This window comes from Monodelphis domestica, chromosome 3 (genome assembly GCF_027887165.1).
Source record: "Monodelphis domestica isolate mMonDom1 chromosome 3, mMonDom1.pri, whole genome shotgun sequence".
NCBI lineage: Eukaryota > Metazoa > Chordata > Mammalia > Didelphimorphia > Didelphidae > Monodelphis > Monodelphis domestica.
Window position 1 is genome coordinate 72088890 of NC_077229.1, and position 21998 is coordinate 72110887.

At 47.6% G+C, this 21998-nt stretch overlaps 1 protein-coding gene across 1 annotated transcript in view; it reads left to right on the forward strand.

The window, feature by feature from the left end:
- The window catches only part of CELF5 (CUGBP Elav-like family member 5), a 91811-nt gene that overhangs the window by 54156 nt on the left and 15657 nt on the right, over positions 1-21998 (forward strand). Inside the window, 8 exon segments of the mRNA XM_056822107.1 lie at positions 9065-9113; positions 14918-15046; positions 15436-15515; positions 18539-18685; positions 19922-20066; positions 20428-20574; positions 21046-21108; positions 21190-21276. Coding sequence (XP_056678085.1) covers positions 9065-9113; positions 14918-15046; positions 15436-15515; positions 18539-18685; positions 19922-20066; positions 20428-20574; positions 21046-21108; positions 21190-21276 — 847 coding nt within the window.

Here is a 21998-nt window from a genome sequence, read left to right on the forward strand (position 1 = left end):
TAAAACCAGTGGAATTGTGCGTCAATTATGGGGGGGAGAGGGGAGAGGAGGAACATGAATCATGCAACCATAGAAAAATAATCTAAATTAATTAAACAAAATTTTCTAAAACTTGGGGGTGAAAAAGAGAGAAGCACAACTTCCAGGAAAAAGTTGCTGATGGTCCCATTAGTCCTCTGTCTTGGTCAGACTATATTTGAAGAATTATCCTCCAAGTCATGACTTAGGGGGACATTAACAAGTCAATCAGTCAATAACCATTAATTAAGCCCCTACTATGTGCCAGGCACTGGAGATGTCTGGATACAGTGTGGTGAATGGCCTGGAATCCATATCATATGAGAATCAATGGAAAAAACAGGATGTTTAGACTGGAAAAGGGAAAACAGGAGCCATGATGGCTGTTTTCAAGTATTTGAGGAATTAACTTTGTTTTATGTGGCCTTCAGGGGGCAGAACCAGGAATGATGGGTGGAAGCCACAAAGAGACATCTTAGACTTGATGTTGAGAAAAATGTTTTGTCATTAGAGCCACCCAAGAGGGCAATGGGCCAACCCAAGGGTCCCTCTACTGGGAGGTCTTTAGTCAAAGGCTAGATGGCCTCTTGCTGTTTGGGACATTAATCTCTCTGGGTATCAACTGAACTAGACAACTTCTAAGGTGCCTTCCATCTCTAAAAATGCTGTGTTTCTGGGAAATGGTCATTCTAAGTCCAATTCAACGTACATTTTCCTAGCATGGATATTGGAAATCATTGTTAGATTCAAGTATATTCTTCCTGAAGATATCAGTTGGTTCTGAGAAAGCAAAACAAGGTTATGAGGGGCAGTTAGAAAGAGACAAAGTTGTAATGAATGGCCCATGAACAGTATGAAGGCTGGGGGGTCTTGATAGACCCTCAGACAGGCATTATCACTGCTTCTAGTCTGGAGTGGAAGGGCACACCTGGCCCCTTGCCCTAGACCTGGCCAGGAAACAATGTCATCTTGGGATGTTTGATCAGGGTTTGGCTACTGCATTGACAAGACTCCTGTGAAACAGCGGGGCAATATTATAATTAATTAATCATTATCATCATATCATGTGATCATTATAATCATAAATAACGATGAATTAAGCCTACCTGGGGACCTGATAATCAGTTGTAACATGGATTCTTTGGGGAAACGTGGGCCAATTCAAATGATCTGTTGACAAATGAATCCGTTTCTAAACCAGTCTAATATACATCTGTTTCTTAGAGTGGTCAAGAGAATCCTGTTTCTTGACATTCCAAAAGGTTATAATTATGAGACCTTTTCTTTTCACCTGAAAGGCTGTCTGAGGACATCGGTCCTAAAGGCCTTAAAGGAAATCTTATGGGATGATTCTAGATTTTATCATTTTCCCTAAAGTCTAAAGACTAATTATTTCAAAACAAATGATTGCCATAAAAAGCTACCTTCTATTGAATGAATCTATTTTGGATGAATCTGATCCATATATGGAAAAACCTGATGGAAAAACACTATAATTCACATCTGTTTCCATTATAGTGAATAGCAACCTAGTCTTTTCAATCCTCTAGATAAATAAATAATTTTTAAAACCCCTTTCCTTCCATCTTAGAATCAATATTTTGTATTGGTTACAGGGCAGAAGAGTAGTAAAGGCCAGGCAATGGGGGGTCAAGTGACTTGCCCAGGGTCACACAGCTGGGAAGTGTCTGAGGTCAGATTTGAACCTAGGACCTCCCATCTCTCAATTCACTGATCCAACTAGCTGCCCCCTTGACAAATAAATTCTTTCCAGCTCTTGTTGGGGACACTCCACCTCAGGCTAGGATCCCTCTATAAAGTTAAGGTCCAAAAATCTAACTCCTATTCTCAGATATTGCCTTTTTAAAGCCCTTACCTTCTGTCTTAGAATTGATACAAGTATCAATTCCAAGTCAGAAGGACAATAAGGTCTAGGCAATTGGGGTTAAAAATTGCAGTGTCTGGGGTCACATTTGAACCCATGTCCTCCTCACTCTATGCCTGGCTCTCTATCCACTGAGCCACTGACCCATATCACCTTTTTTTTTCATTTATTTTTTTTTAAACTTTATTTGGTCATTTCCAAACATCCATATCACCTTCTTAAGCAGCCAGTTGCTTAATCTGTTTTTTGATTCTGTATCACTTCGTTTCAATCAACAAGAGTGATAAAAATATAACCTGTGCCACTAAAGGTTCAAGATTCTTGCCTAAGACATCATAGTCTTGGGCGATGCTCTCTAGATTCTTCCTGGCAGCATCATTTGTGCCTACATGAATCATTATGACTGAATAATAATCATCTACTGTGAAAAGTTTGAAGACTTCTCCGTCATTTTCTGGATGTGTGTGCGTGCTTGTGTGTGTGTATGTGTGTGTGTGTGTGTGTGTATCCTGGAAAAATAATAGACTTTCTCCTGTTGTTATTAGAACAACAATTAGTTGCCCCAACTGTTGTTAGAGCTGTGAATTGGTCCAGCCATTCTGGAAAGCAATTTGGAACTGTTTCCCCAAAGTTACTAAATTGTGTGTATTCTTTGACCTAGAAATACCATTGCTAGACCTCTACACCAAAGACAGCAGAGAAAGAGGAAAATAACCCATCTGTACAAAAACATTTCTAGCAGTAAATTGATGGCAGTATAGAACTAGAAACTTAGAGGGTGCTCATGAATAGAGGAATTCCTGAACAAATTATAGTGTATATGCTTAAAGAACAAAGAGAATGATTTTAGAGAAACCCAAGAAGACCTGTATAAACTGATGCAGAGTGAAGTGAGCAGAACTAGAAGAATTTGTACAATAACAGCACTGTAAAGACAATCCATCAGCTTTGAACTCTCTTCCGTGCAATGACCAGCCACAGTTTCAGAGGATCCAAGATGGGGCTTCCTCCTCACCTCCTGACAAGAGAGGTCATGGACTCTGTTCTAGGACAGGAGGAACCTCTTGGATCCCGGCTTTGTCATCCATTGTGTTGTTAGCTTTCTGCAGACTACAAATGTGATGAGTGCACATGGTGATGCGCAGGGGATGAATAAAGTGGAGATGTGGGCTATGCAATAGTAGTTAGGCATATTGGAATGGGCTGAGGAAACCCATCCAAAAAAAGAGTCATTGATTGTCTCAGTGTTAACTTGTAAGGAGGTCCCTATTGGCGGGCTACAGGGATTCGTACTTGACTTTTATCAGAGCCAATACATGAATAAATAAATAAGTAGATAAATAAATGATGTTAACTTTTAAAAAATAGATGACTAGAATATGGACAAAGTTGGCATGCTTATCAAACCTACAGATGACACAAATCCAGGAGGGATCTCCAACATACTGCATGATGAAGTCCGGATCCAGAAAAGATCTCAACGGACTAGAATGTTGGGCCAAATCTAACAAGAGAGTATCTAATAGGGATATGTATCAGGTGCTACACTTGGATTCAAAAAGTCAACTTTACAAATATAAAAAGGGGGAGCTCTGATTAGCTGTCCTAAAAAAATTCCGAGCTATGAAGTCAAGATGAGTTTAGTGTGATACAGCAGTCAAAAAAGATAACTCAGAGACATCTAGATGTCTAGCTCAGTGGATGGAGAGCCAAGCCTAGGGACGGGAGGTCCTAGGTTCAAATGTGGCCTCATACACTTCCTAGCTGTGTAACCCTGGACAAGTCACTTAACCCTCATTGCCTAGCCCTTACTGCTCTTCTGCCTTGGAACCAATACACAGTATTGACTCCAAGATGGAAGGTAAGGGTTTAAAAGTTTTATTAAAAAAATAGAAATGGGGAGTCCTAAGTTTAAATGTGACCTCAGATATGTCCTAGCTGTGTGGCCCTGAGCAACTGCCTAGCTCTTACTGATCTTCTGTCTTGGAGCCAATACTTAGTATTGATTCCAAAATGAAAGGTACAGGTTTTCAATGAAAAAGATAACTCAATTTTAAGTTGCATCAAGATCCATGGAGTAGCTAGGATGCAGGAGGTGATGGTCTCTCTGTATTCTTTCCCAGCTAGACCATGTCTAAAGTATTTAGGGACGATATTGATACACTGGAGAGTGTTCAAAGAAAGCAAGGCAACTGGGATGGGAACTTCAGGAATCAGACAAAGGAAAAAAGGATGGTTTGCCCTGTAGAAAGAAGACTTAAGGAGACATAATAAGCATCGTCTCCAATATTTGAAGGGCTTCCATGTGGAAAGGCTCCAGAGTACAGAACTAGGAACACATCACTTATCATCTCCATTCTTTCACTTATTTTCATTCTCTCCTTGTCTACTGGCTCATTTCCTACTGCCTACAAACATGCCCATGTATCTTCCATCCTGAAAAAGAAAATCTTCCCATAATTTCTTCAGCCCCCTCTAACTCTCATTCTGTAATCTGTTTTGTTCTTTGTGGCTAAACTCCCCGAAAAGACCATCTACAAGAGGTACCTCCTCTTTTTCTCATCGCACTCTTCTTAACCCCTTATAAACTGGCTTCTGACTCCATCATCTCCCCGAAACTGCTCTCTCCAGAGTCACCGGTGGTTTCTTAATGGCCAGATCCATTGGTCTTTTCTTGGTCTTCATTTTCGACCTTTTGGCAGCCTCTGACATTGTGGATCACTCTCTTCTCTCTAGGTTTTTAGGCCCCTACTGTCTCTTGGTTCTCCTCCTATGTACCTGACCGATTCTTCTTTGTCCTCTTTGCTGGATCCTCCTCCAGATCACACCCTCTAATCGTAGGTGTCCTTTAGGGTTCTGTCCCGGGTCCTCTTCTTTTCTTCCCTATACTTAGCAAGCTCTCTAGCGCCCATGAATTTAATTACCCTCTGTAGACTGATAATAATCACTCTACCTTTCCTGCCCCAGCCTCTGCTCACCTTTCACTTCCCATCTCCAAATGCCTCTCAGGCATCTCCAACTGGATGTCCAGTAGACGTGTAAAACTCAACGCATCCAAAAGTAAATTCCTTACCTTTCTCCCTAAACCTCCCTCCCCTCCTAACTTCCCTTTTACTCTCAAGGACAACATCATCTTCCTAGTCCCGCAGGGTCACAACCTCGTTATCATCCTGGACACACACACACACACACACACTCTCTCTCTCTCTCCTCTCTCTCTCTCCCCTCTCTCTCTCTCTTCTCTCTCTCTCTTTCTCTTTCTCTCTCTCTTCTCTCTTCTCTCTCTCTCCTCTCTCTCTCTGTCTCTCTCTGTCTCTCTCTTTCCTCTCTGTCTCTCTCTCCCCTCTCTATCTCGCTCTCTCTCTCTCTCCCCTCTCTCTCTCTCTTTCTCTCTCTCTCTCTCTCTTCTCTCTCTCCTCTCTCTCTCTCCTCTCTCTCTCTGTCTCTCTCTCCTCTCTCTCTCTGTCTCTCTCTCTGTCTCTCTCTTTCCTCTCTGTCTCTCTCTCTCTCCCCTCTCTCTGTCTCTCTCCTCTCTGTCTCTCTCCTCTCTGTCTCTCTCTTCTCTCTCCTCTCTCTCTCTGTCTCTCTCTCTCTGTCTCTCTTTCCTCTCTGTCTCTCTCTCTCCCCTCTCTCTGTCTCTCTCCTCTCTGTCTCTCTCCTCTCTGTCTCTCTCTCTCTCTCTTTCTCTCTCTCTCTTTCTCCCCCCCCCCCCCATGTTCAAGTTGTTGCCAGCACCTGGTGATTTCGCCTTAGCAGCTTCTCTCGAATACATCCCCTTCTCTCCTCTGGCACTGGCACTACCTTGATGCAGGCTCACATGACCTTATCCTTGGACTATTTCAATAGCCTCCTGGTGGGTCTACTGGCCTCAAGTCTCCCCCTACTCCAATCCATCTTCCTTTCAGCTACCAAAGTGATTTTCCTCAAGTATGGACCAACTACAGCATCCAACTACTCAATGAATTCCAGTGGCTCCCCATTACCACCAGGAGCAAATATAAAATACTCTGTTTGGCATTCAAGGCCCTTCATAACTTAACTCCCTCCTATTTTTGGAATCTTCTTACCCCTCTCTACTATATATATATATATATATATATATGTATATATATATGTACATATATATATTGTGACAGAAGGTTTACTATATATATATATATATATATATATATATATATATAATAAAACCCTTACCTTCCATCTTAGAATCAATACTGTGTATTGGTTCTAAGGCAGAAGAGCGGTAAGGGGGCCAGGCAATGGGAGTTGTTTTAAAAAAAAAAGATATGAAAAAAGGGAAGGGATGTAGTCTAGAAGGGGAGGCCTGGATCCCGAGGTTAAGTGACTTGCCCAAGGTCATACAGTTAGGAAGTATCTGAGGTCACATTTGAACCCAGGACCTCACATCTCCAGGCTGAACTCTTTGTCCACCATGTCACTACCTCCCTTTCTAGTGTTTTTATTAGGAAAGGGTATTGTATTTTGTCAAAAGCCTTTTCTGTTTCCATTGAAATAATCATATGATTTCTGTTGGTTTTGTTATTGATGTGATCAATTATGTTGATAGTTTTCCCAAGATCGAACTATCCCTGCATTCCTACCTGATCATAGTGTGTGATCCTTGTGATATGTTGCCACAATCTTCTTGTTAGTATTTTGTTTAAAAACTTTGCATCAGTATTCATTAGGGATATGGGTCTATAGCTTTCTTTCTGATTTTGTTCTTCCTGGCTTCGGGATCAGCACCATATTTGGATTATAAAGGGGGATTGACTACAAGTTGTAAAGAAGCAGATTTAGACCGGATATAAGGAAGACTTTATTACTGTGCATCTTCCCCCTCTAGATGTCTTTAGGCGAATGCTAAATGGCCATTGTCAGGCAGATACCTAGTAAAGGAGATTTGATTCTGGGATTTTGTAAGGACATAGATATACTCACCACTTCCCCAACACAATTCCCCACCACTTGCACCCACTTCCAAGCCATTTGATCCCTGACCTGCTGTTAGCACCCATTCTGCTCCTGAGTGCCACACAGAAGGACAGTCAGCTCAAAGAGATAAACAGATGCTTGTTCCCAAGTCCCTGGTCCCTTCCATAATGTCATAGATCATACAATCATCGTTATTTGTTGTTGTTAGCCATTTTTCAGTCAAGTTTGACTCTTCATGACCCCATTTGGGGTTTTCTTGCGAAGATTCTAGGAGTGGTTTGTCATTTCCTTTTCCAGTCCATTTTACAGATGAGGAAAGTGAGGCAAATATGGTTAAATGACTTTCCCAAGGTCACACAGCTAGTAACTGTCTGGGGCTAGATTTGAACTCAGGAAGATGAATTTTCCTGACTTTAGGTCCATAGGGACCCCAATAGGAGTACCCCTCCTTGAGCAGAACATTGGAGAGGCCTTCAGACAAAGCCCAAAGGGTGAGAGGCTGGGACCACTGGGGAGTTTAGAAATTATCAGGGTGTCAGTGGGCAGAGATGCCTGCTCATTGGGACCTGGAAGGAGGGAGCATGGGGCCCTAAGGGCAGTAGGAGTTCAGGTAGAGAAAACCAGACTGAGGCCAGGACTTGAGTCCCATTGTCCACTCTGTCTCAGAAGGAGCTTCCAAAACCAACAGCTAGGTCCCTAGTACTTCTCCAGCAGAGATGGATGGTTTGAGGTGGGGTGGTCCTAGTAACCCCCACATCCCATATTACCTCCCTAGTCTGGAATTCAGGTGGTCCTAGTCATAATTCCAACTCTGCTCCTGAGTCACTGTGTTACCTGGGGCCAATCTCACCCTGTCTCTGGACCTACATCTCCTTATGGAGAAAAGGATGGGTTTAGAGCACAAACTCCCACATTCAGTTAGGGTTAGGATTAGGGTTAGAGTTAGAGTTAGGGTTAGAGTTAGAGTTAGGGTTAGGGTTAGAGTTAGGGTTAGGGTTTAGGGTTAGGGTTAGGGTTAGAGTTAGGGTTAGGGTTTAGGGTTAGGGTTAAGGTTAGAGTTAGAGTTAGAGTTAGGGTTAGGGTTAGAGTTAGGGTTAGGGTTTAGGGTTAGGGTTAGGGTTAAGGTTAGAGTTAGAGTTAGAGTTAGAGTTAGGGTTAGGGTTAGAGTTAGGGTTAGGGTTTAGGGTTAGGATTAGGGTTAAGGTTAGAATTAGGTTAGGGTTAGGGTTAGAGTTAGGTTTAGGGTTAGGGTTAAGGTTAGAGTTAGAGTTAGGGTTAGGGTTAGAGTTAGGGTTAGGGTTTAGGGTTAGGGTTAGGGTTAAGGTTAGAATTAGGTTAGGGTTAGGGTTAGAGTTAGGTTTAGGGTTAGGGTTAAGGTTAGAGTTAGAGTTAGGGTTAGGGTTAGAGTTAGGGTTAGGGTTTAGGGTTAGGATTAGGGTTAAGGTTAGAGTTAAAGTTAGAGTTAGGGTTAGGGTTAGAGTTAGGGTTAGGGTTTAGGGTTAGGGTTAGGGTTAAGGTTAGAGTTAGGGTTAGGGTTAGGGTTAGGGTTAGGGTTAAGGTTAGGGTTAAGGTTAGGGTTAAGGTTAGGGTTAGGTTAGGGTTAGGTTTAGGGTTAGGTTTAGGTTTAGGGTTAGGGTTAGGGTTAGCTTCCAGCTCTGAAATTCTGTGTTCTATGGGTATTCTCATTCTAACATTCTCTGATTCTAGATTAGGTACGTGGCCCAAACATTTCTGATTCATCTCAATACTTTGACATAGATCTATGACTCAAGGGTTTTTATCCAAAAAGAATTTCAAGGCTTCTAAGACTTGGAAGTATTCAGGTCTTTTACCCAGCATACTCCTCCTGCCCCCATATGTGTGTTTTTGCAGCGGGAGGTGTCTCTAAGGTTGTTTCTCCCTTCCACTGAAGTCAGCCAAATAAAGGCCAGCTATCTGGATGGCACATCTGGATGTGCCTCCACTCCAAAGCTTATAACATCTCCTGCCTATTTCTGGGGCTGGTGTGTGGGACCACTGCATCCAGAGTTCACCCCCTCCTTTATAACCCTCATCCTTCATGGAACTAGGTGGGAGGAGCCTGTCTTATTGGGCCCAAGGCAAGAAGGAGGACCTTTTCACAAGAAAGCCAAATCCTACCTGGCCAAGAAACTGGACCACTTGACCCCCAAGGTTTTACCACCACCAGAAAGCATTCCAATTTCCCCCTTCTTTCTCTCTCTGCAGATGGCGCGGCCGATCCAGGTGAAGCCAGCGGACAGCGAGAGCCGTGGAGGTAGTTGTCACCTCTTTGTCCCCCTCCTACTTACCCTTTCCACCCCTTTGTTCTCCTTGGTGGGAAGGGGGGATTTATGGAGATTTCATCTAAGGATAAACTTGGGGCTCCCCCATCACCCCAGCAAGGCTTAGTTATTAGGCCCTATTGGATACCTACTAGCATACCCACACCCAGCCCCCTGACAGTTCTCCAGACTTCATTTTGGAGAATGGTGCCTGATCCCCGTTTCCTCAATCTCTAGGCACAATGTCCACTCAGGCTAGGCCATTGTGAACCATATTTGTCTCCCTGTCCACCCCCCCCCCTTAAACCTCTGTACTCCTTTAAGCCCTCAGGCCCTATAGTTTTCTTTACCTTCCATCCTAGAATCAATACCATGGGACTGGTTCCAACACAGAAGAGTGGTAAGAGCTAGGCAACGGGGGTTAAGTGACTTGCCCAGGGTCGTACAGGCAAAGAAGTGTCTGAAGTCACATTTGGATCCAGGACTTCCCATCTTTAGGCCTGACTCTCAATCCACTGAACCATTTAGCTGCCTCCCTATAGTTTTTCTCAGCCCCTCAACCTTCTTAATCCTCCAACTCCTACAGATCTCTATAGTACAATCTCCAGCCACCCAGCCATCCATCCCCTAGTTTTCTCAGATCTTCAGTCTCGTGGCCATCACCCTCCTTTCAGTCTCTCAGACACTCGATCCCTCAGCCCTTGGGTTGCCTTTGCTTCTCTCCCAAGTGCTGTCCTATATCTTCATGGACCACACTGCCAAGATTTACTACAACTAGCTGGATTCTCTGAAAAAAGAGAGTATTATTTAGAAGCCCCTTGTATTTGGAGTCAGGAGGCATGAGCCTGCTGCTGCCAGCCTGTGGGAATTTGGGAAGATTGCTTCGCCTCTCCAGAACTCAGTTTCCTTCTCTGTAAAATGAGAGGATTGGGCCCTATGATCCCAGAGGTCCTCTGAAAAGAAGTGTGACTTTGAGCTGGACTTTGCCCAAGAAGTAGCCTTTGTCAGATGGTTTGTTGGATCTGAAAATAGGAGTTCTTTCCACACGTTACACACAGAAAAGCATGACAAGAGAAGCCCTAACACCACTCCAACTCCCATCATGCCATTTTGGCCTAGCAGCTCCTTCCTAGCCAGGGAGGGGGGGCCTTTCTTAGGGCCAAGCATGGCTAAAGGGAGGAGGGACAGTTCGTAGGACAGGTAAAAGTTATTGGGAAGAGGCAGAGAAGAGGGGAGGGGAAGGCAGGGAAAGGGAAGCAACCTATGATCTGGCTGGCCGGGATTGTGTTGACCAGGGAGGCTAGGTGACAAGGGAGCCAGTATGTGTTGGCCTGAATTTTTTGCCCTCTTCTTCAAACACAGGCCAGTCCCTTCCTGCTGGGCCTCCAGGGGCCCAGACTCAAGTCCCCCTTCCTCCTAGGCAGTGCCTGATATCCCTCCCATCCCAAGAGACTCTCCCTTTGGGGCCTGCAGGCAGCAAATGTCAAGAGAAGTGATGAGAACCATCACCTGGGAGGCAAGGGTCTCATCTCTGCCACGCCCAAGTTGGGCTTCTAACTGGGCAAATGTCTTGCCCAGAAAATAGATGATATCCCATGCCCAACCTACCCCAGAGGATTTCGGTGAGGAAAGCATTTTGTCAACTGTACAGTTATAGAAATGGAAGCTATTACAATAATTCTCATCACCCCTCCTCCTTCCCCAACCCTACCCCTGAAGCCCTCTCCATCCTTGGGGAAGCGGCTGTTCAGGATCAAGGGGGAGATAGTGGGAAACTGACTGCTTTTATTCTGTCTCATCTCTAGACGACAGGAGAAGGGGGACCATTTTCTCTTCCTGTCAGACCTCCTTGGAGGGGTTTAGCCATCCAAATCTAAAGGGCAAAGGGAGATTGAAACTAGGAATATGGAGGTGGGTATCTAGGCTTACCCGTGGCCTGGTGTCCTGGACTGAAGCAATACAAGGGAGTCCCAGCCCAAGCTATCTCCCTAACTCCCCCAGGCACCCCTCACCCTCCAAGGCCCTCCTGGGAGAGGCACAGAGCCCCAAATAGACATTAAACCATGAAAAGCCCTTTCATTATTTGTAAGAGTAGGGAAGGTTGAAAACCAACAGAGCTTCCCTAGGAATCAGTGGCTCCCCATTTCCAAAGGGTTTGCCTTGGATCAGGGGCACCTGATGTCTTCTCCTCAATGGAGAGAAGTGGACCAATGTAGATGGATATGGGAGAAACATGGCGGAACCGAGGGAGCCACCTCCTCCCAACCCTGACTGTCTCCTCAAGACACTGGCCTGCATTGTGAGAAGGAGGAAGGGAGCTCTCAGGGTCTTTGCCTCCCTCTCCCCAGTTCCTTTTTTGTCTGCCTCCCACGGTTCAGACCTTTACCCTCTAATATTCTCTGTCAGGGCTCCATCAGACAACATGCTCTTCTCTCTTCGATGCCCTCCGCTTCCTCCCCACCCCCTCTCCAACCAACCCACCAATGACTGACAGGAATAGGTTTCCATGGCAATGCAACTCTAACATTCAGGGAGGAGAAGATGATAAAATATTCCTGATTGCTGGACAGCTCCGGAAATTGCTTGACTGGGGTGGGGGGTGGGAGTGTTGGAGGAGGGGATCAGGGGACTCAGCACCAATAGGAGAGGGCACCCATGTCCACCACCTCCCCTGGGTTTACTCCCTATGCCTTCCCCTGGCCTTGGCAGCAAACAGGCCAACCTGTTGGCACTGTAGTGAAAGCTGGTTTAGGTGGCAGAGCAGGCAGACAAAGGTGCCTGGAAACAGGGTGTAGGGATCAAGGAATCCCAGAGCTGTGTGTTTCCTGGCAAGTCTCTGTCCCTGGAATATACTGAGAGGAATTCAGGTCTGAGAATATGGAAGCCCAAAGGCTATTCCTGGCTCCCTTTGATTTTGAGCAAGGCCCTTCCTCTCTTGGAACCCTTTCCCCCCACTCTGTGAAATAGTAATTGGGCTAAAAGGTCTTTAATGGACCTCTTAGCTTGGATATTCTATGTTCTAAGATCCCTGTTCTAAGAACCCTCCCAGTTTTGACATCTGGAGTTCTAAGACCCCCCCCCCCCAGTTCTGGCATCCTGAGTTCTAAGCCCCTTCCCCAGCTCTGGCATCCTGGGTTCTAAGAGCCCTCCTAGTTCTGACATCTGGAGTTTTAAGGGTGCCCCCCAGCTCTGGCATCCAGGGTTCTAAGAGCCTTCCCAGTTCTGACATCTGGAGTTCTAAAGGTGCCCCCCAGCTCTGGCATCCTGGGTTCTAAGAGCCCTCCTAGTTCTGACATCTGGAGTTCTAAGGGTGCCCCCCAGCTCTGGCATCCTGGGTTCTAAGAGCCCTCCTAGTTCTGACATCTGGAGTTCTAAAGGTGCCCCCCAGCTCTGGCATCCTGGGTTCTAAGGACCCTCCCAGTTCTGACATCTGGTGTTCTAAAGGTGCCCCCCAGCTCTGGCATCCTGGGTTCTAAGGACCCTCCCAGTTCTGACATCTGGAGTTCTAAGGGTGCCCCCCAGCTCTGGCATCCTGGGTTCTAAGGACCCTCCCAGTTCTGACATCTGGAGTTCTAAGGGTGCCCCCCAGCTCTGGCATCCTGGGTTCTAAGAGCCCTCCTAGTTCTGACATCTGGAGTTCTAAGGGTGCCCCCCAGCTCTGGCATCCTGGGTTCTAAGGACCCTCCCAGTTCTGACATCTGGAGTTCTAAGGGTGCCCCTCAGCTCTGGCATCCTGGGTTCTAAGGACCCTCCCAGTTCTGACATCTGGAGTTCTAAGGGTGCCCCTCAGCTCTGGCATCCTGGGTTCTAAGGGCCTTCCCAGTTCTAACATTCTGTAACCCAAGATTCCTTCCAGCTCTAAGAATTCCATGTTGTTGGTTCCCTCCCAGCCCTGATATTCCTTATTCTAAGGCTCCTTCCCACTCTGATGTTCTGTTACTTCTTGTAAGATCCCGTCTAGGCCCAATAGGGCGATTTCTCCATCCTAAGGCCTCTTCCTCCTTTGATGTTCTGCACTTCTGTGACTTTCATAAAGAGAAGCCCAGACTAGCGATAAGAAAGGAAGGGAGGTGCGGCCAGACAAGAAGGTTAACTGCCAAAGCTACGAGGGTTTTAATGGACCTCACAATGAATCAGCAGCTTGACATCGAAGTCCAAAAAAGCAAACTCTACCTTCAAAGAGGACTAGGCATAACGAAGCGATGGGTTCCTTCTATCCTGCTCGGGCCATACCTTATTCGGAATAGCTCGTGCAATTCTGGGTGCAGTATGTTAGGAAGGAGGTTGATAAGTTGGAGAGGGAATAGAGGAAGACAGCTGAGATGATGAAGGACCTTGAAATCACTCCATGTGAGCATCAGGAAAGAGGACTATTTAGCCTGGAGAGGGAGAAGGGGGGAGGGAAGGGATTTATATAGAGCCTACTATGCGTCAGGCACTGTGCTAAGAGCTTTAGAAAGATGATCTCATTTCTTCCTCACAACAATGCTGTGAACAGTAGGTGCTCTCTTATCCCCATTTTACAGCTAAAGAAATTGAGGCAGAAAGAAGTCAAGTGACTTGCCCGATGTCTGAGGCCATATCTGAAGCCAGATCTTCCCAACTCTAGGCCCAGCAATCTATCATTGCAGCACCAGCTTCTGCCTAGAAGACAGAAATTGACTGTCCGTGAAGAGGAGGGATTAGACTTGTTCTGCCTGGCCCTGAAAGACAGAAGCAGAAGCTGTGGGCAGAAGTTATCAAGAAGCCCATTGAGGCTTGATGTCAGGAAAAACATTTCCCGAGGATGCGAAGGGTCCCCAGGGAGAATGGGCTGCCTCAGGAGGTAGCAGAAGGCCTCCCTATTGGAGGTCCAAACAAAGGCTGATGGGCCACTTGCCCAGAATGTTGCAGATGTGAGATTCTTATTCCAGGGCTGGTTGGGCCAGATGGCCTTGATTTCCTGTCCAAAGTCTGGGATCTAGAGGTTGGGACCAGCGTCCCAAGATGTGGAGTCCCTTAGGGAAGATGCCCTCTGATGCCGCCATGCTGGGCCCACACCTGCCAACCCAGACCCTAAGCAACGTTTCCCATGATGCTGATAGTGGTCTCCCTGGAAGAGAGGGGACAGACATGGATGGCTTGGTTGGCCCCAGAACACAGACCTAGGAACAGTGGAAGGGATTTCTAGGGAGCAGATTTAGACTCAGCTGAAAGAAGAATGTTCTATTAACTATAGCAGGAAAAGCATTGGATTCGGACAGAGTCCCAGTTGGGTTGAAATCTCAGCTCTGCTCCATACCCCTGGTGTGGCCTTGGGCAAGTCAACTCACCTTTGTGGGCCTCAGTTTCCTCACTTGTAGAAGGAGGACATTGGGCTAAAAATCTATGACACCTTTCTGTTCTAAATCTATGGTGTGTGAACAATTAGGAACCTCCCACAATGAAATGGACCAAACAGGAGGGAATGAATTCCCTGTTGTGGAAATCCCTAAAAAGAGCTGGAGGAACCCCAGTTAGGGAAGCTAATTAAATTATTGTGCTGATGGACTGACTAGGTGACCAGCTGATTGGGGAGGCTAAGGTGACATTTCCTTCCTTCTGAGAAAGAATCAGGAGCCTGTACCCCCATTCTTGAGTCTGTGCTCCCATCATCCTCCCCCTCAGCTAATGGTCATCCCCTCTTCCTCCTCCTCCTCCTAGGGGTAAACAGGCCCGGGGGTAGTGGTCTAACAAAGTGGATGATTAAAGCCCAGGCAGGATCTCCCTTGGGGTGCCTGGCTCTGTTGAGGCTGATGTCTCCATCTCCCCACCACAGGGGACCGGAAGCTCTTCGTGGGCATGCTGAACAAGCAGCAGTCCGAGGAGGATGTCCTTCGGCTTTTCCAGCCCTTTGGGGTGATCGACGAATGCACAGTGCTCCGGGGCCCTGATGGGAATAGTAAAGGTGCTACCTGTACCCGAGAGGGGAGGGAGGGAGGGAACCTCTCATAGTCCTTCAGGGCATGCGGCTCTGCTGCTCATCTGTCTGTCTGTCCGTCCGTCTGTCCATCCATCCAATTGTGCCTGGCTCTCCTCCATCTCATCGTATCTACTGGGCTCTGTCCACATCCGACTGCCTCCATCTGCCCGGCCGATCGTATGTGACTGTCCAACGGCCTCTGTCTCTCCAGGGCTGCCCAGCTCTGGCCATATGATGGATTGTCTCACCATAGGGTTGTGTCTGTCTGTCAAGGCCTGTCTACGTGATGTCACTAAGGACTGAGCAGGGAAGGGGCGGAAAAAATCAAATCTGGCTCGCCCTCATCTCTGTCCTTCCTTCTCTGCCCGACACAGGCTGTGCCTTTGTGAAGTTCTCATCCCACACGGAAGCCCAGGCTGCCATCCATGCCCTCCATGGCAGCCAGACAATGCCAGTGAGTATGAGATCCCGGCGGTTTCCTCCCTTCCCATCCCTGGGCATTGAAGGGGGGAAGGGGACACCAGGCTCCAGGTTGCCCTCAGGCTGGGCACTTCCCCAGATCAGAAGATGGACTTTAATTCTAGCTTTGCTGTGGACCCAATAGATGATCTTTGAAAAGTCTCTTCCCTCTGAACTTCCATTTCCCCATCCTTTAGAAGCCACCAGCTCAACAGCCACTAAGGTTCCTTCCATATTCCATCATATGGGATCCATCAGTCAACAAACATTTGGCACCCACCCTATATTGGATGACATCATGGAAAGACTAGGGATGGGTCTCAACCCCTGCCCTCAGAGAGCTCCCTGCCCAGCAGAAGAGTATGCTAGAAATAACAGCAGGATGGGAGAAAAGCCACAGGAAAGAGATAGACTTGGGAATGAGGGGCCCAGAGGAGGAAGACTTCTAATCTAGGAAGGCTTCCTGGAAGAGGTAGCATTTGAATTAAGCTGGAAAGATATGTCGGGTCTTAACAGATGGAGATTAAGGCAGAGTATGCCAGAGCAGAGGGAACAAGTTGCCAGAGATCTAGAAAAAGGAAGAAGTTTGGTATTTTAAGGGGCCCATTAGAGCTGGTGGTACCTAGCAGGGAGATGGGAAGGGGCTGGAAAGGAAGAGTGGAGGAAGATCACAGAGGGCCTTGAATGTTAAACAATAATGTCTGACCTTCCCGCACATGGGCAGAGTATATGTATATGAACAGGCTAGAGATGTGACCAGAGCTGAGTTTTAGAAAGATGACTGGTTGTTGGTGTGAAAAGGATTAAAAAGAAAAGGAAAAACAGGGAGGCTAGTGAGGAGTCAACTGTAAAAGTCCAGGTGAAAAGCCTGAAGGAATTGGGAATGTTCATTCTGAAGAAGACCATGAAGGTCTTCCAATAACTGAATGGCCATTATGGAGTTGACCTGTTCTCCGAGGGGCAATAGGAAGCAAGAGTCAAAGGAAGGCCAACAACAGCTCCCAACTTGGCTGACTAGCCAAGCTGTCCCCTCCATGGAATAGAGTGGGACTGCGTTGGGCAGGGTCTGTCACAAGCAGGGGCTGGATGCTCTGGTCTGACCGCAACGGGAGCCACAGTTTAAGAAAGCTGCCGATAAAGATGGAGACCAGTCATGGCTTCGGAAGGGCTTGGAATCTGTGCTCTAAGAAGAACTAGAGATGCTTAGCCTGAAGAAAAGACTCAGTGGAGGATGACCTAGCCATGTGCAAGAGAAGTCAGGCTTATTCTTTTTGGTCCCCAAAGGGAAGATCTAGGAGTAATGGATGAAGCAAATGTAGGTTCTGGTGTAGGGGAAACTTCTAAACAGTTAGAATGATGTAAAAGAACAATGGGCTGACTAGCCATCAGAGAATTTCTCCTTCTCTAAAGAGAAAGCTAAACGACCACTTGTTGGGCATTTTGCATTGATTGGAGGGTTCTTTTTCAGGTATGGATCAGACTAGATGGTCACTGAGGAGGTCTTGTTCCATTTTGAGATTCTATGCCCCCCCAGTTGAGAATGGAGTGTGCTTATAAATAGTTTAACAACCAGCTCTCAAAAACCAAACCAAACCAAGGATATGTGCACAAAACATTTTTAAGTTTATATTATTAACATTTTCTTTATTGTTTGCTTAAGCCCAGACAGTCAACAAGACAATAAACCAAACCCTGATTTATAGCTTTTGTTAATTTCCAAGGTTGAAATGCTCACACCAAAAATATAACAATCAGCTCTCCCAGGCTGGTTAGAGTTGGCTTGAGGATATCACAGAGAGTATTCTGAGTAAAGGGTATTTCTACACCTAGAAGGAGTTTATATTAGATAGACTCTGAGGCTCCACCCAACACTCAAAGTCTATTTGAGACAGGGAAACCAGGAGGAGGGCCCCATGTGAGGGAATAATGAGTATGAAGTGAAGGCAGACATGCATTCAGAAGCTGTAAACGGCCATTAACAATACTTGTATGGGGCAATACTGAACAATTAGGGGACCATGGCTATTCTCTTACCATGGATGCCTCTGGGATCTGTCTGCTTCAAGTAGGAGAACTTGAAGTAGAAGAACCTCAGGGTCAGAAAACCTAGGGATGTGGCCAAGTGTATGAGAGAGAGGGGGGTGGTGGGGGAAGAGGGAGAATGGGAGGATAGTGGAGACAGAGAGACAGGAAGATGGAGAGAGAGGGGAGGGAGAGGAAGAAAGAAAGAAAGAAAGAAAGAAAGAAAGAAAGGAAGGAAGGAAGGAAGGAAGGAAGGAAGGAAGGAAGGAAGGAAGGAAGGAAGGAAGGAAGGAAGGAAGGAAGGAAGGAAGGAAGGAAGGAAGGAAGGAAGGAAGGAAGGAAGGAAGGAAGGAAGGAAGAGTGGGATAGGAGCCAGGAGACCTGGGTTCTGGTCCCTTCTGCTATGACCTCCAGCAAGTTCTTCCCCTACATATGAGCCTCAGTTTCCCCATTTTTAAAACAAGATTAGACCAGATTATCTCTAAGACCCTTTCCAGCTCTGACATTCTATAATTTTATGAAAGATGTATGTATATGTGCATGAGAGAGTAAGGGAGCCTGGGGTTGTGTTTCCTTCCCCCTTCCCCTCCTCTCTACTGATCCCCTATTGGGATGGATATTTGGTCATCTGCTTGCATGCCTCTCCATCATTTTGTTGTCCATCTGTCCTGTGGTCGTGTCAGTGTCTGCCTATGTGAATGTTTTGTAAGTCACCCACCATTTTGATAGCTGCATTTCAATTGGTCCATGTGGGAGATGCTCTATTGACCTTGGACCACCCCTAAATCTCAGGCTCTGATAAGCCATGTAACTGGCTTGGTCCTAGCTGGATGTAGGGTGTGTGTGTGTGTGTGTGTGTGTGTGTGTGTGTGTGTGTGTGTGTGTGTGTGATTTTCATGGGCTGGCCACATCTGGAAGTGGGGGGAGAGGCAGGCTTTGTCCAGGCTCCGGCTTCTTGCTGCCCCTCTCTCTCCCTGGCCCTTGCCCCTTGCCCAGGGCGCTTCCTCCAGCCTGGTGGTGAAGTTTGCGGACACAGACAAGGAGAGGACCCTTCGGAGAATGCAGCAGATGGTAGGCCAGCTGGGCATCTTCACACCATCCCTTACTCTGCCCTTCAGCCCCTACAGTGCCTATGCACAGGCCGTGAGTATCTCTATCCCCATCTCACAGCAACACTGCCTCTCTGTCTTTTCTGTGTCTTTGCCTCTCCTCCTTCCCTTCCTCCTCAGCTTAACCCTGACCCTACTGGCCTGAGCCTTGTCTGTCTGTCCATCTCTGTTTCCCATTCTTTCCATCTCTGCTAACACCTATCTATTTCTCTGGCCCATCTTGTTTTCGCTCTGCCTCTGTTTCTATCTACCCATCCATCTCTGCCTCAGCTCCCCTCTGGTTGGGTGTCTCTCCTTTCCTCGGTCTCTGTTTCCCTGGCCACTTCTCCGATGGCATGTCTGTCTGCCTATTTGTGCCCAGGTCCCTCTGTCTCTGTCTTGCTCTAGTCCACTGGCTCTTTTTGTTCTTGTGCTTCCATTTGGGGGGGATGGAAGGGAAATGGACAGAGAAAAGTGGAGATAGTGGGGGGCTACTCCCTGCGGGCAGGACAGTCGGGATCCCTACCACATTGAGCCTTGGCCAGGGACAATACGCTCATTGTGGGGTGAGCCCTCCCCATGGTGCCCCTCTTGACTGGACCCAGGTGGAAAGACCAGAGGGCCCCTGGGTTTGGTAGTGCCCAGGACTAATGAAGTCCTGGCTTGACCCCTGATCCTCTCCCTACCCACTAAGAATGTGCATGGTTCAGTGTGGTTCCTCTCTGGGGAGGGGGCTAACAGAGACCCGGGCGATGGAGAGTGTCTGTGGTGGGAGAGCCCAGCTGGTGGCGTGTGTATCTCTGGCTCCCCAGCCTGCCTGCCCCTCTCTGGCTGGAGTCTGATGCCCTCTTGCGGTCAGACAGAGCAGCAGCCAGATTGGGGACCAGGGTTTGACACACCCACACCCTTCCAAGCATCAGTTCCCATCCCTTTGAGAACCCTTGGTCCCGTGCCTCTTGGTCTCAGGAGAAGGGAAGGGGGAAGAGGAGGAAGAGGAGGAAGAGAAGGAGAAGGAGGAGGAGGAGGAGGAGGAGGAGGAGGAGGAAGTGGAGGAGGAGGAAGTGGAGGAGAAGGAGGAGGAGGAGGAAGAGGAGGAGGAGGAGGAGGAGGAAGTGGAGGAGGAGGAGGAAGTGGAGGAGGAGGAGGAGGAGGAAGAAGAGGAGGAGGAGGAAGTGGAGGAGGAGGAGGAGGAGGAGGAGGAGGAGGAAGAGGAGGAAGAGAAGGAGGAGGAGGAAGAGGAGGAAAAGATTTTCAGCTGCCAACACCACCTTTTGTCCTGTCTGACACCTAGCTTATGCAGCAGCAAACCACAGTGCTGTCCACCTCTCATGGCAGCTACCTGAGCCCAGGTGTAGCCTTCTCCCCCTGCCACATCCAGCAGATTGGCGCTGTCAGCCTCAATGGGATTCCTGCTACCCCCATTGCCCCGGCATCAGGTGAGTGGCCGGCATAGACCCCAGGGAGCTAAGAAATTAGCAGTGATTGGGTCCTAGAACTGAGAAATCTCATTTCTCATACTCACTGGCTATTTGACTTAAGGCTTTTCCCATCTCTGGACCTCAGTTTTCCCCTCTGTAAAATGGGGGAAGGGTTACCTAGATAAACTCAAGATTCTTCTGGTTCTGAAAAATTACAACTAGGATAACCCCATCCGAGGACCCTGAGTGAGCACAATATACCAGGGCAAATGCCCAGATGAGGGATTTACAAGCTGGGGGGCTCAGAGGGTTGGGGGATGGACAGATAGATCCTCCACATCCCTGATGACTAAAGACCTTGGCTTCCTTCCTCTCCTAGGGCTGCACTCTCCACCACTTCTAGGTACAGCAGCTGTGCCAGGTCTTGTCACTCCCATCACCAATGGCTTTGCAGGTGTGGTGCCTTTCCCTGGTGGGCATCCAGCCTTAGAGACTGTATACGCCAATGGCCTTGTGCCCTACCCAGGTAACATGGGGGTTGGATGAAGGGTTTCTGATAGGGATGGTTTCAAATGTCCCAGCTGCCCCAGTCTGGGAAGCCCTTAAAAGGAAGCCTGGGGAGAGGGACAAATAAAGGAGCAGGAATGGAGAGAGGAGGGCAAGGAAAGGGGGCAGGGAAGCTAGGGGGGAATGGGGGACACCTTGCAGAGTTTTTCTAGGTGGCACTGGGCAAATCCCTTCCATTCTCTGGGCTTTGGGCTCTTCCCCTTTAAAATAAGGAGTTTAGAGTCAGTGATCTCCAGGGTCCCTTCTAGCTTTGAGTTCTCTGATGCTATGATCTGTTATGCCAAATCACCCAACCTGGCTCTTCATTTCCCATCCAGCTCCAGTCCCCAGAGTGGCAAATGGTGGTAGGGGTGGGGGTAAAAGAGGAACAACATGGTGAGGGTGCCTCCCCTTTTTCAAGGTTATCCTCAGCCCTTGGTCTCTTCTCCAGCTCAGAGTCCCTCAATGGCTGAGACCCTCCACCCAGCTTTCTCAGGAGTCCAGCAGTACACAGGTAGACATATACCTCCCTGCTACCCTACAGCTTCTTGCCTAGTAGCCTTCTGGACCTCACCTTCTGTCTCTTTCTCCCCAGCGATGTACCCAACTGCGGCCATCACACCCATTGCCCACAGCGTCCCACAGCCTCCACCCATCATCCAGCAGCAGCAGCAGCGAGAAGGTGAGACTATTCTGGTCTCCTCTCAGTTCCTGCCCAGAGGAAGGAACTAGCTTCCATTCTCATTCCATCCTGGGGGCCCAAGACAAGCTCCTTCCATTTATCGAGCCTCAGTTTCCTCCTTTGTAAAATGTAGTTAATCCCTGGGGATGAGGATAGCTGGATGGCTCAGTGGATGGAGAGCCGGGCCTAGAGACATCAAATCTGGCCTCAGACCCTTGGACAAGTCACTTGACCCCCATGGCCTAGCCCTTACCGCTCTTCTGCCTTGGAACCAATATACAGTATTGATTCTAAGACGGAAGGTGAAGGTTTAAAACAAATAACCCTGGAGGATAAAATGAGATTGGAGATTCTATGCATTGTCCCTGGACTGGGCTTCCCAACAGATTCAGACACAGCAGTGGATGACAGATCCCCTGCCCCTGGGAAAAGAATACACAAAACCAAAGTAATGAGTAGGGCAGGACAAGGTCTATGAAGAACAGAGGAAGGAGATATCACTTGGAGCTAAAGGCAGGGGAAAATGAGGAAGGAATTGAGCTGGGCCAAAACAGATGTCAACATGGGGAGGTAGAAGTGTCCTGAGCCATCGTCCTACACACACAAGACCCTGAATAATTTCACCCCCCAAGAAGAGTACACCATGCTGGCAGACTGCACACTGGTCCCTAACTATGCAGAGCATCTTCCAGCACTTCCCTGCCTAGAACAATTGGGCAAAG